The sequence below is a fragment of the Rhinopithecus roxellana genome, chromosome 6 (assembly GCF_007565055.1).
Source record: "Rhinopithecus roxellana isolate Shanxi Qingling chromosome 6, ASM756505v1, whole genome shotgun sequence".
NCBI classification, from domain to species: Eukaryota; Metazoa; Chordata; class Mammalia; order Primates; family Cercopithecidae; genus Rhinopithecus; species Rhinopithecus roxellana.
The window spans coordinates 63,668,711-63,686,172 of NC_044554.1; the positions used below are offsets into that span (position 1 = coordinate 63,668,711).

The window sequence follows — 17,462 nt, forward strand, 5'->3', positions numbered from 1 at the left end:
CCTCTGGCTAATTTTTGTATTTTTAGTAGAGACAGGGTTTCACCATGTTGGCCAGGTTGGTCTCAAACTCCTGACCTTAGGTGATCCACCTGCCTCAGTCTCCCAAAGTGCTGGGATTACAGGCATGAGTCACCACGCCTGGCCCACTCTACACTTTTAAATACGTTTCTCAATTTACCTCCCAATGTATACATACTTCAAAACAACACATTGTGCAAAATAAATATATACAATTTTTTGTCAATTTAAATAAATACATAATAAAGTTTAAAAATATATAGGCTGGGTTGTTAGAAATAGCCCATGAGAGGAAAAAAAATTCAAACTATACCAAAATTTCAAACTGTATCAAAGGGAATATGATACCAGTACTCTAGACCCTTTGTCCAAAGGGTCTACTACAGTGCCTATTTTCTTTCTCTTTTATTATTTTTTTATCATTATACAATATTTCCATGTAATATACCTATTTTCTTGTGTACCTTTGTAGAGCTATTCCCACTATATGGAAGTATATTTATACAGACACACACACACACATTCACCCTATGTCCCCTTTCTACTACCTCCTCTTTAAAATAAAAATGGCAGCATATTCTACATATCTTTTGTATCTTGCTTTTTTCACAAACAGTACATCTCCGAAATGATTCCATTTTGGAACATATAAAACTACTTTACTGATTCATGATTCTTAAGAATGGCTGCATGGGATTGCATTTTTTTTTTTTTTTTTTGGGATGGAGTTTCGCTCTTGTTGCCCAGACTGGAGTGCAGTGTTGCGATCTCGGCTCACCACAACCTCTGCCTTCCAGGTTCAAGTGATTCTCCTGCCTCAGCCTCCTGAGTAGCTGGGATTACAGGCATGCGCCACCACACCCAGCTAATTCTGTATTTTTAGTAGAGACAGGGTTTCTCCATGTTAGTCAGGCTGGTCTTGAACTCCCGACCTCAGGTGATCCACCTGCCTCCACCTCCCAAAGTGTTGGGAAGCATTGATTTATATAGAAACATCATAATTTATTTAACAAGTCATCTTTTAATGCACATTTAGGTGGTTTACAGTCTTTTGCTATTAACAAACAGTGCTGTGATGAATAGCCTTATATACTATTATACTTTGTATATCACATGTGAGTCTATTTATAGGGTAAATGCTTAGAGGTAGAATTATGGATTAAACTTACTTTGCATTTTTATTTTGATGGAAACTGCTAAACTCAGAAACTAATTTTTTAAAGTGTAGCAAAAACTGCTTTCTTTTCAGTAGGGGAGAAGTTATGAAGACTCTCCCACTGCCCACAGCAAAAAACTCAAAAACAAAAATCATACTCTCTGGTGATAGGGTACATGAGAATCCAGGTTTGCTAGGCCTCTACAGAGTCTCGCAGTCTTGGCATGCTAACATTTTGGCCCAGGTATCCTTGGTTGTAGGGCTGTCCTGTGCGTTGCAGGATGGTTAGCAGCATCCCGGCTTCTACCCACTAGTTGCCAATAGCACCCTCCCAAGTCAGGACAGTAAAAAATGTCTCCAGATATTGCCAAATGTCCCCTCTGGTCTGGGGTACAGAACCACTGATTTTAGTACAATTCTTTGTGTTTAGAGACTTAGTTCTGAATACCTGTATCTAGTTACTTCAGTCTGTTTTGCTCAATAAATACTGGTTAATTATCCACCCTCAAAACTGAAAAGTAGCAAGGGCAGTAAAAGCAGTTTCTATTCCGAAGTACGGCAGGTGATCCATCAGCTCAGGTGTATATGTCTTTGGACTCCTGGGACTCAAGACCTTAGCAGTGCTTACTGCAGCTCCTGCTATTCCTGCTTCACATTGCTGGGGCCTAGTGAGTAGTTATCTTGTGCCTGCTTGTTATTGTGTCCCAAAGGAAATGCTCCAAGCTTTAGAAGGTAGATACTTTAAATGCTTCCTGCTTTAGTTCTATCACCATACTTAGATTATGATAATGCTTTTCAGAATGTTTGCCAAAAGCCTCCCAGAGAAAGAGACATTCCTTTGAGCTACCTTCGTGTTTGCCCTGAGTTCTCATGGGCAGTGGATTGTGCCAACAAGCCTTCAGAGCCCATCACTCCTGAGGCAGAGATATCCTAGAGCTGCAAAGTTGCCCCTCAGGAACTCCAAAGCGCTTGTTTTCCAAGGTTGGTTGCTTTGATCTCATTGCTCCAATGAACATCACTGCCAACACTGCCAGTGTAAGAGGCAAGCTGCACTATCAATTCTTAGGTGGCTAATGATTCCACTCAAAACATCCACTGAAGCTGGGCAGTGCTGTTGCCTACAGCGAGGCAATGGTCTTCCTGTTTCCTGATCTGCCCCTCTATTTTAGTCCGGCCCATGCTGCTGCTCTCACCTGAGCTTGGTCCAGTGTGGCTCTCTCAAGTCCTCAAACTCCAAAGGCAGCAAGTCACTACAGACACATTTAGTTACAACTATACTTGTAGTGAAAATAGCATTAGAATGCTGCCATATACAGTATAATTTAAGAAAGTTAAATTACGTGTCATGGAATGACAGTAAACAGTGAAGAGAAAAGAGGAGGAGAAACAGAGAAGAGATTTCTAATCAGAAACACAGCAGGTGATCAAGAAATCAGTTCAAGTGCCAGCATCTCTTCGGAATTTCCTATTCCTGAGTCTCAGCGCTTTCTTAAACTGTGTTTACTTAAGCTCTTGTTTCACTTCCTTCCCCAAAGAAAGGGCCACAAGCCCTGGGAGGGGAAGATATTCAGAAGATATCTCATTGGTTACTATGCATTTCTGAGAGAGGCCCTCTACCATAAGGCCCTTCAAACTATGGCTGTTCCACGCTTTCACAAGTTAATGCACTGAATGTGTTGCTCCCTTTGACAGGGTAGAACTCCTATCCCTCTCCTTTGTTTGGCTAGTTACCCCTCTAGTCTAAGCTCAGGGACTTCCTCTGGGAAGTGTTTCCTGAGACAATTCCATTCCCCTGAAGTCCAGATGAGGGCCTCTCCTCTGCTGTTCCACAGCACCCTGGGCTTGCTGCTACTAGACCCTTATCTCACTGCAATTGTTCTTTGCCTTTCTCTACCACCTACCTATGTGCACTTTAAGGGAAAGGGGAGTCTTTATTATCTTTTATCTATAGTCTCTACAGTACCTGGCACAGGGCTCAAAAAGTGTTTACTGAAGGGATGGATGGAAAAATACTATTGGTATTTTCCTACTTGTTATTCAGTCTGCCCATATTTAAGGTAAATTGACATTCATAAAAATACACCTAAAATGAGTTATGCAAATCAAAACTGTTATATATATTAATGGTTCAGTTTAAAATTCACATCTCTAATGTATTTGTACTTTGGCTTTCTCTTCTTCTAACAGAATTATATATACTATTATCGATAGATACTATTCTATTTCAAATTTAGACTTTTCTGACACCTAATGCAATTGATATCACCAATACCTGGTCTTATCACACAGCAGAATGGACTCTCAAACCCATCTGCGTCTTTCAATATGCCATCAAAATAAAAACTGTATATTTTAAAATCAACATAGTTTATTTCACATTATTTTGAACTTCTTTCCTTGTTCAATTATAAACATCTATGTAGGCCGGGCACGGTGGCTCATGCCTATAATCCCAGCACTTTGGGAAGCCAAGATGGGTGGATCACGAGGTCAGGAGATCAAGACCATCTTGGCTAACACGGTGAAACCCCGTTTCTACTAAAAATACAAAAAATTAGCCAGCCTGGTGGCGGGTGCCTGTAGTCCCAGCTACTCGGGAGGCTGAGGCAGGAGAATGGTGGGAACCCGGGAGGCGGAGCTTGCAGTGAGCCGAGATCGCGCCACTGCACTCCAGCCTGGGAGACAGTGAGACTCTGTCAAGAAACAAACAAACAAACAAACAAGTCTATGTAACTTGTTCTGTGTCACTAATTAATTTTCAACTGCTTAAGGCTATAGAGTTTGTTGCTCTGTAATTACTCAGATTACTGAGTATTCTCAGCTCAGCAGGCCCCCAAATGACCCTTCCCATAAATAACCGGACGCTGAAGACAGTGTGGTAATGGTGAGAGCTCTCACTGGGAAGGCTGGGATAACAAAATCACCACACAACTTCTAAAAGTATAGGCACTGCTTGTTGTTATACTTTCTGCCCCATGGGAGAAAAGACCTAAGCAAAAAGGCTGTTTCTACTGAGTCACCTGATACAGTGTCTACACTGGCATTGATGTGGCCTTATATAGCCCACCTCAGAGAAATATTAGAGTCATTACAGTTCTTATGGTTCAAAGCTAAGACACTAACAACTATGTCAACATCTAAGAGAAATCAGACGGCAAACGGAAACACAATATAATCTAAACATGTCACTTTCTGACATAACCTATGCTTCCTCTCTTTATGTCATTTTCATTTCACTGGAAGTGTAGGAAGAGTTAAGAGTATTTTTTTTTCATCTGACTGAATCCAGGTATTTACCAAAAGGCTATAAAAACTTTATATATGTCATTCAGCAACCTCCACAATAGCTGGCTTAACAATGATGTTAGTGTGCCAGAAAAGCCAGACATATGCAACTGAGATTTAAAAAATATTTTCTATGAATATTTGAATATGTTGATTACTTTTGTATGTTATTTAGCAAAGTATATTTCATAGACTTAGTCCCAGAGAAGTATTTAAGAAACACAACTCTGGCCGGGTGCTCACGCCTGTAATCCTAGCACTTTGGGAGGCTGAGGCAGGCGGATCACGAGGTCAAGAGATTGAGAACATCTTGGCCAACATGGTGAAACCCCATCTCTACTAAAAATACAAAAATTAGCTGGGCATGGTGGTGCATGCCTGTAGCCCCAGCTACTCAGGAGGCTGAGGCAGAAGAATCGCTTGAACTCGGGAGGTGAAGGTTGCAGTGAGGTGAGATCATGCCACTACACTCCAGCCTGGGCCACAGAGTGAGATTCCGTCTCAAAAAAACAGAAAAAAGAAAGAAAGAAAGAAAGAAACGCAACTCCATAAATATGTTATAAATATTATGTGTCAAAAACAAAATTTTTATAGAGAAGGAAACAAAGTTACTTTCTTTAAATAGTACCAAGAAACATTCAGTAGAGAGATAGGGTTGATAACACTTTGTCTAAGCCAAAAACTAACACATCTTCTAACTCTACCCCTTGCTGTCTTTTTCACCTCTTTCAGACTTTAAGGAGTGTCATCTCGTTCTAGTGTTCTGGACCTGACAAATTCTTTGCTTTGCTAATCCATATCATTTAATGATGTTTATGTACTTAGAAAGTAAGTGTTCTGTCAACCTTCACCTTTCCTCACCCAATAACCAAGTTTTTCAGTGTCCCAAACTTTCCCAGGCTCCTTAGGTGGAAAGGAGGTACATACGCTTTACAGCATCCCTTACAGCAAGGCTAGAGTTCGTTCACATAGGCCTCTCTCTCTTCCCCACTAGACTGGAGTCCCATGAGGGCAAGGATCCTGTGTGAATCAACCCCACACACCTGTAGCTATACAGGGTTTTGGCACATGCAGGCTGGCCAAGAAGCCTGTGGTGCACTCTCCCTCCATCTCCCAGCTATGCGGCCTTTGCCAGTTCTCCCCCTCTCCTGAGGAGCACATATGAAAGTGACTTTGTGGTGTTCTAAGAGGAAATGCTCCATGGCTCTCAACAAGGGTGAGATAACACTTTTAGCTTTATTTCTGATACTGCTCTTTGATATCTGTTGGCTATTTTTCAAACTTCAGGACACCACATCAGTATCTTCAAGGGAAACACTCATGGTGACGTAACAAACCCTTTCCTTCACTTGTTGAATCTTCACCAATGTCTCAGAGCCTAGGTAATGTTTTTCTCAATTCATTACCAGCTTCAACACTGCTCTGGGACTTTGGGCAAATCATCTAAGCTCTGTTATGTCTCGGTTTTCTCATCTCTGAAGTGAAGATGATAATGGAACTTACACTTCATAGGGTCGAGTGTTTAGCCCACCAAGTGATCAATAAAGGTTGGCTGTCTTTAGATTAACGTCCCATAATTATCTGAATTTTGGTAAGGAAGAATTCTCCTAAGAAATCTTTTCAAAGGCGTATTTAAAATGTAATAAATAATGTTACTGACTTGCAAACATATTTATCCCTTCAAAGAAGGCTTCCCTTAGTTCCAGTTTTAATGCATCATTTTTTTTTCTCATAAAGACCAAAGATGAAATTCTTCGGGATTCACAGCATAAAAATGCTAAAGGGATAATCCCTTTGTATTGTGTATAATACCAAATGCTATACATTCAAATGTAAAATTCTAAGTTCCTGACAGTTGGGTTTGAGTCATACTAATCCATGAATCTTTTTTTTTTTTTTCTCACATATAGTACTTTATTATTTCGCAACTTCAAATTATACTAAAAAAAAGGTTTCAGATGTTTGTTTTTTTGAGGTAACTTTAGCTCCCGCAATCAACAAGCTTCTTCACCCCATAATGTAAATGAGCAGTGAAAAAAAGGCAACAAAGTGAGTCCCGCAAACGGGCAGTAAGAGAAATTCGGAAATCCAGGTCTGTTCCAGGATGACAGCCAGGTCCAAGATTCTGCGTTCTCTTCTTCCATCACTCCTTTCAATAACTCAAAATGCCAGTCAGTGCAGGTAAAGGAAGAGGCACATCCGCCGGTTGCCAATTTTGGAAATTTTCTTGTTACTTCTAGGACACAGGCAAGTGATGCCTTCTCATCTTCGTCCAGGTTTCCTCCAATCTCCGAACACAGCGACTCCGAATCCTCTTGCCACTCCCTTCTCCAGGGACCTACCTAGGCAGCACTCCCAGCCCCTGCCAGCTCTGGAAGCTGCAGAGATCCCGACAGTCTGGGATGGGGATTGAATCCTCTCATTGCAGTGCAATTAAGCGGAACCACGACCACCGCACAGATTGGCTGACAACACACATTCCCTAAGACCAGCGATAGAAATTTTGACAAGCCTTGTCCAATCAACAGGCTTTATTTGGGATTCAGTTTTTTAATTTGTTCTATTAGGAGGAAATATAATCAGCCACCAGCGTAGCCCTCAGCAAGAGGGGACAGAGATGTTTCTCCCCTTTTGCACGCTATAAAGTGAATCTACAAGTAGTAGTTAGTGGAGGGAAAATGGGCCTGCATGGAGAAGGCTCCCACCACGAAGGCATGGCCAAGCCGGGTTGCACGCAAAGAATACACACAATACCCGGTGATTTACACAAACAGCCCCCAGGACCACCATTTTTGTGGTCTCCACGGCAAACGAGTGGGATTCTCCCGGCAGTTTTGCGGCAACAGCTAGTTCAACAAAGCTCTTCACTTGGCTCGCCCAGATCCCGCCTCAGCGCCGCCGATCGCCGCCATCTTGGAGAAGGAGCTAATCCATGAATCTTAATTGTTACAATTAATACACATAGCATAAGACACTTTCCAAAACTTTCATGGGCTCATGTTCAAAAGGTTTAAATGAAAGAGTGCTGCAGACGTGCAGGCTACTCCATCTTCTGGACCCTCACTTCTCCCTCATTATACGTTCACCTATTTAAGAAGATGCAGACAGAATCTCTTTCTTACCTCTCCATCAGCCACGGCAGAATAATTCACTTGGGCAACGGTGACTGTGGTTGGCAATTCTGAAGCATCAGCCAATGTGGCTACTGTTGCCCCTGTACCAACCTAAAAAAAATATGGAAAGTGGTAAGTGTCGGTGGATGGATTCTTCCACTTCTTTACTCAGAAGCTAAGACTCCTTTAATCCCAAATTTAGCACAGATAACAATGAATATGTCTTATGATGTGAAATCTAAAATCATAGCTCACTAAAATTATAGTTCAGAGACTATATCATGAGTTTCAGAATTTTACTTCAACCAAATAAGTCAATATGAGAAGAGCTATCACACTGCCATATCCATGCCCAGTGTCGGTCAACCAACTTTCTATTCTCACCCCAATTTGAACTTCAGAGGTTCCCAATCAACAAATTGTGTTTTATCTCAGAAGAGGTCATTCAGAAGGAATATTCCCTGATCACTGACAGTGAAACTGTTAAACAGAAGTCATTTTAAGGCCGGGCATAGTGGTTCACATCTGTAATCCCAGCATTTTAGGAGACCGAGGCAAGAGGATTGCTTGAGTTCAGGAGTTTGAGACCAGCCTAGGCAACATGGAAAGGCCTTGTCGCTACCAAAAAAAAAAAAAAAGTCAGCCAGGCCTGGTGGCGTACACCTGTAGTCCCAGCTACTTGGGAGGCTGAGGTGGGAGAATCACTTGAGCCCGGGGGGGGGGAGGGGGTTGAGCCTGCAGTGAGCTGTGATGACAGAGAGAGCTCCTGTCTCAAAAAAAAAAAAGAGCCCTTTAAAAGTGCTTTGTTTTGGAAATGTCCAGGAAGCTACTCATAGTTCTGTATTTAGCAAATGCAAAGAATTTGAACTATTCTTCAGGAATCAATTTCAGGTAGGAAGATCTTGGGGAGCTATATAAAGTTCATACAAGAGTTCGCACAAAGGAAACTTTCCCCAGTCTGAGGTGAGGCGCCCACTGATCCATCTCAGAAGCCACAGTCTGGTAGCCCTCAGGTTTACTCACCTGGATAAGCGAGACAGTGCCATCAGGGTTACTAAAGGTCTGGACGACAGTCTGTGACGGTACGAGATGAGCTATACTGTGTGTGGCTGTGGCCTGCGTTTGCGTTTGCTGATCCTCAAAGGCATACAAAAGGTCTTCCCTCCCATGCTGTTTATAACAGTTTTTAACTATGGTCCGTAGTGCCTGGGTCCATGAAACCTGTCACCAAATGACCGGAAAAGCACAGTAAGCCACAAAGAACTTTGGTTATTTAATGCCAATATGCAATAAACAGCTACTTCTTTATCAAATCAAACCAAACCAAACCTCTTATAAACTCTCCTAGGATTATTTCCCACAGACTGGTTCTGGTAGAGAGAAGCTGAGTATGGCTGGGCGTGGTGGCTCACGCCTGTAATCCCAGCACTTTGGGGAGGCTGATGAGGGTGGATGACCTGAGGTCGGGAGTTCGAGACCAGCCTGATCAACATGGAGAAACCCTGTCTCTACTAAAAATACAAAATTAGCCAGGCGTGGTGGCGCATGCCTGTAATCCCAACTACTCGGGAGGCTGAGACAGGAGAATCGCTTGAACCTGGGAGGCGGAGGTTGCAGTGAGCCAAGATCATGCCATTGCACTCCAGCCTGGGCAACAAGAGTGAGATTCTGTCTCAAAAAAAAAAAAAAAAAAAAGAAAAGAAAAAAAGAAAAAGAAAAGAAAAATATGCAAAAAAAGAGTAAGGAATGATATGTAGTTTAGTCTTCTAAAAGTTTTGTTATTAGCAGGCTCAGCTGGCAGACTTCATATCCTTCTAATTCCATATTTACATTGTTCAACAATGATTTTTAGTAACCAGAAATAACAGCATTTCTAAGTGTTCAAGTGATTAATACTTTTACTTCAAGTTTCTCTGATATTCCCAAGCACTTCATAAAATTAAAACTGCTCCAAAAGGCAACCCCAAAGACACAGTTTAGATTCATGAATCCACTCTAGTTTTCTCTTTACAGTATAGTGATGGAGTGACAAATGGAAAAAGCTATAAATCAAAGAACATGAGTCTTTGGAGGGACAGGCTTAACTATTACATGAAGACTTTTTAGCACAAGATGTAGAAATGACAAAAATTGAAGTGGTTAATTTAGGATGGAAAAGCAATCAGGTCACTTAGAGGAATTCTCACCCTCTGCTTTTGCTCTTCTGTGCGGACATCACTCCGGACATTTGCCCAGGGGATATCTTCAGGCCACCAGATGGGCTTGCAGCTTTCTTTCCCCCAGCCTGGTTTTCCCCGACCTGTGGAGTACTTGAGCATCTCTGGGATAAATGCCCGAAGCTGGGCCTGGAAGAGAATAGTATGGTCATCAATACTCATGAAGAACATCTGGGGTGTGTTTATGACCCCTTAAATTCTAACCTTATAAAACAGAGAGGTTTCTGGGAAGGCCCAGAGAATTCTAAGATGTGACTGATGAAAACCCACTGTTTACCATAGGTTCCTATATCTCCATGGGTGGCTGAGAATTATACATATGTTGGTAAAGTGCACCTTAGGCTGCATTTTGTAGACTTCTTCCTATAAGAGTAAGAATATCTGCCCCTAAATTTAATTACTGCTTCCCAAGATATTACTGGTACTATGGCTTATTTCCCTTCTGTAGTTTTCATGCATGTAAGGTGCCAAACTCAGGGTGTTTTCAACACTGTTCTGGAAGTAGGAATCAATGCAATTAGATAAGAGAGAAATAACAAGTGAACTGATAAAATCATTACTATTTATAGATGAAGTAACCTTATATCTAGAGAATTCCAAAGAGATCAAATGAAAAACTACTATAAACAATACAAGAATTCAATAAGGTGGCTGATTATAAAATATATGAAAATAAACAGGCCTTTAACTTAATAAAAAGGGAAAATAACCCTAAAACTCTTCTAGAAATTTTCCAGTAAGCTAGGCCACTGTCCATGAGTCTGACATATAGACATAGCAAAGCATGTGTGAATTTAAATGCATTATGGACTTCATTCAGATTTATTTTACAAATCAAATCCAGACCAAACAGGTTTTAAACCACAAAGACAACTGCCATTCTTATTTCCTGGCATAGTAACCACACTCTGTGTGTGCTGGGGGAGGGTCTACTTTGTGAATATTCTTAATCGCTGATAATGACTTTTGGCAAGAAAAGCAGTTTATCAAGTTATGGTCTATGCCTCCTTCCCAGACCAACTGTTTTCCTTTCACCTGGGGGTCTACAGCACTCCAGAGATAAGTAGCATCCTGCAACTAAGGATGCATCCATACTGCCCCTGCAGCTGAAAACCAAAAAGAGGCCACTTTTAGCAATGAATCAGACTCAGGGGCATGGATTTATAGTTACAAAGTAAAATAAGAAAAAAACTGAAATGGGAATACTTAAGTATTAATGAGAGAATGAGTACAGCAACACTTTATTATTAAAGATTTCTATAAATATCAGGTGTTCTTATCATTCTTATAACACATATTAGATATTATTTTACGAAAAGATGATACAGATTGTTACATAACAGGGAACCAGGAACCCAATCAGTAATGTTTACCTAATAAAGTTCTGGCTGACTGTAGTCATGCTGTTAAGTCCTGTGCCAAGCCTGCCACTTCACCTCTCTTTCTAAGTCCCCCAATGCCCCCGACAGTCTGCCTACAGGATATGATATAATATACTCCATATATATTTGGCTCTGGCATCAAGCAGCAGGCTGATAGAAACGTATCCATTTAAAAACCCATCAGCTGGCTCATGTGGTCATTACTTCAGTTATTTTAAGAAAGTACATCTCAAAGTCATTTTTCCCTTTATTCTAATTTCTTGGGAGTGTGACTTTTTCTAGGCTCAAATACACAGAGCAGGAAAGGGCTTAATCTTCACACACAATATTTTATACTTCTTCACATCAAAAAAAAAAAAAAAAAGGCTTTCTCAGAGGTGTAGATTAAATAAACTGATACAGACTTTCTTTTTTTTTTTCTCTTTTTTGAGACGGAGTCTTGCTCTGTCTCCCGGGCTGGAGTGCAGTGGCCGGATCTCAGCTCACTGCAAGCTCTGCCTTCCGGGTTCACGCCATTCTCCTGCCTCAGCCTCCGGAGTAGCTGGGACTACAGGTGCCCGCCACCTCGCCCGGCTAGTTTTTTTTTTTTTTTTTTTTTTTGTATTTTTAGTAGAGACAGGGTTTCACCGTGTTAGCCAAGATGGTCTCGATCTCCTGACCTTGTGATCCGCCCGTCTCGGCCTCCCAAAGTGCTGGGATTACAGGCTTGAGCCACTGCGCCCGGCCGATACAGACTTTCATAAACTCCCTTTTCTTTGAATATCATTAACAGTTTCCAAAAAGGAGAATTATTTATATTCATACCTAGGACAGTCTGGAGGAAATGACATGAGAAGGCTAAATAATTCTAAATTAACAAAATCCTGAAGTGGGTTGGGTACAGTGGTTCATGCCTGTAATCCCTGCACCTTGGGAGGCTCAGGGAGGCAGATTGCTTAAGACCAGGAGTTCGAGACCAGCTTGGGCAACACAGTGGGACTCTGTCTCTACCAAAAATACAAAACTCAGTCAGCTACAGTGGCACATGCCTATAGTCACAGCTACTGGAGAGGCTGAGGCAGGGGGATCGCTTGAGCCCAGGAGGTTAAGGATGCAGTGAGCCATGATGGTACCACTTCACTCCAGCCTGGGTGACAGAGTGAGACCTTATCTCGAAACAAAACAAAAATCCTAAAGCAGGTGACAGAGCAAGACCCTGTCTTAAACCAAACAAACAAAACAAAATCCTAAAGTGGTCAGAAAGCATTCACTGTGGAAAATACTAGACTGATAGAGTCTGCTCAGATCTACCTGGAACCCTATATATTCCCTAATTCTGGTGATCACTTCACTTCTGACGCCTCACCCTATTTGCACCAATAGTTCCTTATGCGCCTCAGTTCTGGGTCACGTGGATACCTTTCATCCTCAAGTCTTGCTTCGGCTCTCCCACCAGGCCTTCCAACTGAGTTCCAATAACTCAATGTTACTTGAAAGGTGGCCTCAGCATCAGCCTCTTCACTTAAACCCCATCCTACCCTCTCTCCAATCTACTTGTCTTCTCAACTTTTTTATCTTAGCAAGTAGAAAACCACCCTTTCGGCCAGGCGCGGTGGCTCAAGCCTGTAATCCTAGCACTTTGGGAGGCCGAGACGGGCGGATCACGAGGTCAGGAGATCGAGACCATCCTGGCTAACACAGTGAAACCCCGTCTCTACTAAAAAATACAAAAAATTAGCCAGGCGAGATGGCGGGCGCCTGTAGTCCCAGCTACTCGGGAGGCTGAGGCAGGAGAATGGCATGAACCCGGGAGGCGGAGCTTGCAGTGAGCTGAGATCCGGTCACTACACTCCAGCCTGGGCGACAGAGCGAGGCTCCGTCTCAAAAACAAAAAAAACAAAAACAAAAAAAACCACCCTTTCCCCAGATACTCAAACTAAAAATGTCAAAGTTATCTTTACTTTTCTCCTTCAACACTTATCTAGCATTGCAAGTCCTATTCTTTTGTTTTCTTTCAAATGTCTCTGGTGTCTATCCCTTCTTCTCCAGCCCCACCTTTATTCTAACTTTCTGGCCCAAGGCTAGTGCATCCTTCTAGTTGGCTTTCTTGGGGAACTTCGAGTTCTCCCTTCATTCCTTCTTCCCACATATCCTTGCCGGAGAGATTTTCCTAAATGTTACCTACATAGCTCCAATGCTCAAAACACCTTGAAATGTCTTTTAACGATGGCAACTAAACTAGATCCTTCTGCCCAGCTTTTCAGACCCACTACAATCTGGCCTCACACTACAGTAAGTTCCCATTAATTCCCACCACTCAGCCTTGGTCCTCCATCAGACAAGTCTCTGCACTGTCTTATGAACTACTAAGCCCATTCCTACTTCTCTGCCTTTGTTATGTCCCCTTGCTGGACTACTTTCCATGCTACTATACCACTCATTCTTTAGTGCCCAGAAAGTCCTACATTCTTTGTGGAACATATACTACCATTCATTCATTCATTCATTCATTCTGTCTCTCTCTCTCTCATATACTAACTATTCATCCATTTTCATTCTCTCTCTCTCAGATCTTGCTCTGTGGTCCAGGCTGGAGTGCAGTGGCATGAACACAGCTCAATGCAGCCTCAACCTCCAGGGCTTAAGGGATCCTCCTGCTTCAGCCTTCAGTAGTTGGGACTAAAGGTGTGTGCCACCATGCCCAGTTATTTCTTTTTCTTTACTTTTCGTTCTTTTTTTTTTTTTGTACAGAAGGGGTCTCCCAATGTTGCCCAGGCTGATCTCAAACTCCTGGCCTGAAGCAATCCTCCTGCCTCGACCTCCCAAAGTGTTGGGATTTCACATGTGAGTCATTGCACTCAGCTTCACTTCTCTTAAGTTACCTCTTTCTACCAAAAAGAACATAAGGGCTGGGCGCCATGGCTCACGCCTGTAATCCCAGCACTTTGGGAGGTCAAGGCGAGCGGATTGCCTGAGGTCAGGAATTTGAGACCCACCTGGCCAACATGGTGAAACACCATCTTTACTAAAAATACAAAAATTAGCCAGGCATGGTGGCACATACCTGTATTGCCAGCTACTCGGGAGGCTGAGGCAGGAAAATCGCTTGAACCCAGGAGGCTGAGGTTGCAGTGAGCTACGATCGCTCAACTACACTCTAGCCTGGGTGACAGAGCAAGACTCCATCTCAAAAATACAAAACAAAACAAAACAAAAGACTCAGAGTTGGCTCTGAATCTTAATTTTCTCATCTGTAAAACAGTAATAATAACAAATATACAGTGTCAATTAAGAGGCTGAGATAGCAGGTATATTAATTAATAGCAGTTTTATTATTATTACCTTAGTCATCAAGCCATCATTTTTTCAGCAACTTCTACAGTATTCACAACTTTTGTTCTAAAATTTAGAGTTTAATTTGTTATAAAATTTAGGTGCATCATAGCTCTTTGGCAACTGATTGATAATTCTGATTTTATAATAAGAAAAAATTGTTCTTTTTTTAAAAAAAGTAGATGCTTTAAGCATCCACTCTTCAAATCTATTAAATAAAACTACTCTAAATGTAAAACAAATAAGGACTCAGAAACATCATGGCTTTAATCCAGCACAGTTTTAATCCTTAATCTGCTACAGGTTGAGCATCCCTAATCTGAAGATCTGAAATCTGGAATGTTTCAAGAGTCACATGTGGAAAATTCCACCCATGACCTCAAGTGACAGGTCACAGTTTTCAAAACTCTATTTCATGCATAAGGTGTATATAAAACACAAATAAATTTTGTGTTTAGATCATGGTCCCATCTCCAAGATATCTCACTAGGTATATGCAAATGTTAAAAAAATCAAAAAATATATGAAATCCGACGTACTTCTGATCCCAAACATTTCGGGCAGGGGGTACCCAATCTATATTAAGTTTCTATCAAGTCTAAATGTGACCATTTCCCAAAAAGAAATATTTAAAAGATAAATAAGGTTTTACTTTTAAATCAGGGAAAATAGGGAATTTATTCTCCCAATGCAAACAAATAGCCAGCTTTCTGAAACAGTTTACTAATACTGAACACACTGTAATGTACATAAAGACATTCCTCATTAGTTTTTCAACGATGGGTAAAGTGGAAAAAAGCAGAAAGTGGCAGAAGAATGAGTTTATATGTATCTGAAACAAGGTTGAGGATGAGAAATAAAGGGTGCTAGAACTAAGAAGGAACAAATTGACCATTTGGACCAATTATTTGCTTTGAAGCAAGCAAGCTATTACTAACACACCCACAATGTACAGGAAGTTTAGGTGCCTTGTTCTGCTGGGTCCCTGAGCATTAAAAATTTGTATTAATATAAGCAGTTCCCTCTCGCACATGCACTCTTTCTCTCCCCTCAATTAAAAAAAGGGGTGGGGGGAAATGTACAAGCAGATTACTAATGGAAATCGTCAGAAAAAAGGGTAACCATAACGAGAGGAAAGACAGAACTGGGAAACTTTTCAAAGATGATTTATGTGCTAGAAATCTCTGGATGAGAAATGTTTCAAATTCCTAGGAAGATGATCCCAGAGGCTAATATGAGAGGCGGGAGACACAGAAACAGTACAAAAAGAAGGTTACTTCCACAGGCTGAAACCCCATCAAGTCAAAAAATGGAACCAGAGTGAAATCAGCTGCTGGCATACAAGTTCTAATTCAGGAGCAGATCATAGCTCTTAAAAGTGCTAATTATCAAGCATATAAAATTTGCCCCTATACCAAAAGAAGTAAAAGGTATTTTCTACTATAAGAGTTTGTTTTTTAGGTGTGTACATTTTGGGAATGAAGGGTATTTTTTACTTTTAAATGCTTAAGAGATGATTTGACTTCATTGAAAAAGGCAATCTTCCTACAGGTTATTTTTACACTGTCCCAAATAAACAGTGCTAAGGCTAAAGCGACTATTAATAAAGGGAAACTAGCAGTCCAGTACAGGAAGAATTAAATAATTCCTTTCCAGAATTCGGAACTGTGCTCTCATTACCAGTTGAATTAATTACTGATCCTGGAGAGTTTTGGAAACCAAAGCTTTTTGATGTGCTTGTTAAGGAAGGTTTGTCTTTAATCCACAGGGAGACAATCAACAGGATCAGCAAAGCTAAAGCCTAACCTCTCAGACTGTCCTTTAATTGGGCTGAAACAAACTTTCCTGGACTCTCATTCTGATTTAGGGCTTTAGGTGGGCCTAAGGTACCCTAGCTTGGTCAGTAAAGCCACACCAAACCAGCAAAGAATAGAAAATACTACCACTTCCCCGGACAATCAGCAAAGATAAGGATATCAAATTCATGCCCGTGTCAGTGAAAAGTAAAGATTACGTGGAAACCACAGATAGGTTTAAAATAAAAGGTTCTCTAAAACTCTAAAACGTCTAATCCAATCAAAATAAAAAAAAATTCTTGCTATGCTAGAAATTTCCTTTGTAAATTAAGTTAATTCTTTGCTATCCAACAATGCATTATCCTTACACATCCCCAAATACCCTCTTCTCTCGTTCCTCTATCTTTGCTCTGCATTTACCTGAGTCTAGGGATTTTGAGGCTCCTGATGTCCATTTAGGCTCAATTACCAAGAACAGGTCTTTCAAACCAACATATCTGATACCTCCACCTCTACTGAAGAGGTCAGAGAATGCATAATAAATTTTAAGAGAAGGCAGTTGAAAGCAAACCATGCTGAAAGGTTATGTTTTGTATAGCCTACAGAAAATAGGAATGTAGCAGGGAAGGAAAAATGGAGATTTTTCAGACTGTGGCTACACTATTTTAACTTAAAATTATTACCGTCCAGGCTGACAGACCCAATTATATTTGAATGGATAGGCCGGGCGCGGTGGTTCACGCTTGTAATCCCAGCACTTTGGGAGGCCGAGGCAGGTGGATCACGAGGTCAGGAGATCGAGACCACAGTGAAACCCTGTCTCTACAGAAAATGCAAAAAAAAAAAAAAAAAAAAAAAAAAAAAAAAAATTAGCTGGGTGTGGTGGCGGGCGCCTGTAGTCCCAGCTACTCAGAGAGGCTGAGGCAGAAGAATGGCGTGAACCCGGGAGGCAGAGTTTGCAGTGAGCCGAGATCATGCCACTGTACTCTAGCCTGGGTGACAGTGAGACTCTGTCTCAAAAAATAAACAAAACAAAACAAAACAAAACAAAACAAAACAAAATTGAATGGATATCTAAAGGGCATTAAAGAGCTAAAGCAAAGTGATTCATTTGCCCAATGTTCGGAATTATTTGTACTACTGATCTCTATTCGGAGAGATGACTACGGTGGTTATTATCAGAA

At 41.2% G+C, this 17,462-nt stretch overlaps 1 protein-coding gene across 9 annotated transcripts in view; it reads right to left on the reverse strand.

Moving 5' to 3' along the window:
* NRF1 (nuclear respiratory factor 1) overlaps nucleotides 1-17,462 on the reverse strand; it is a 153,006-nt gene that overhangs the window by 41,514 nt on the left and 94,030 nt on the right. For all 9 annotated transcript variants that reach the window (XM_010378768.2, XM_030931839.1, XM_010378769.2 and 6 more), the window contains 3 exons: nucleotides 9,759-9,917; nucleotides 8,596-8,793; nucleotides 7,582-7,683 (listed from right to left, as the gene is read on the reverse strand). In XM_010378768.2, coding sequence (XP_010377070.1) covers nucleotides 7,582-7,683; nucleotides 8,596-8,793; nucleotides 9,759-9,917 — 459 coding nt within the window. The remainder of the gene's footprint in view (nucleotides 1-7,581; nucleotides 7,684-8,595; nucleotides 8,794-9,758; nucleotides 9,918-17,462) is intronic.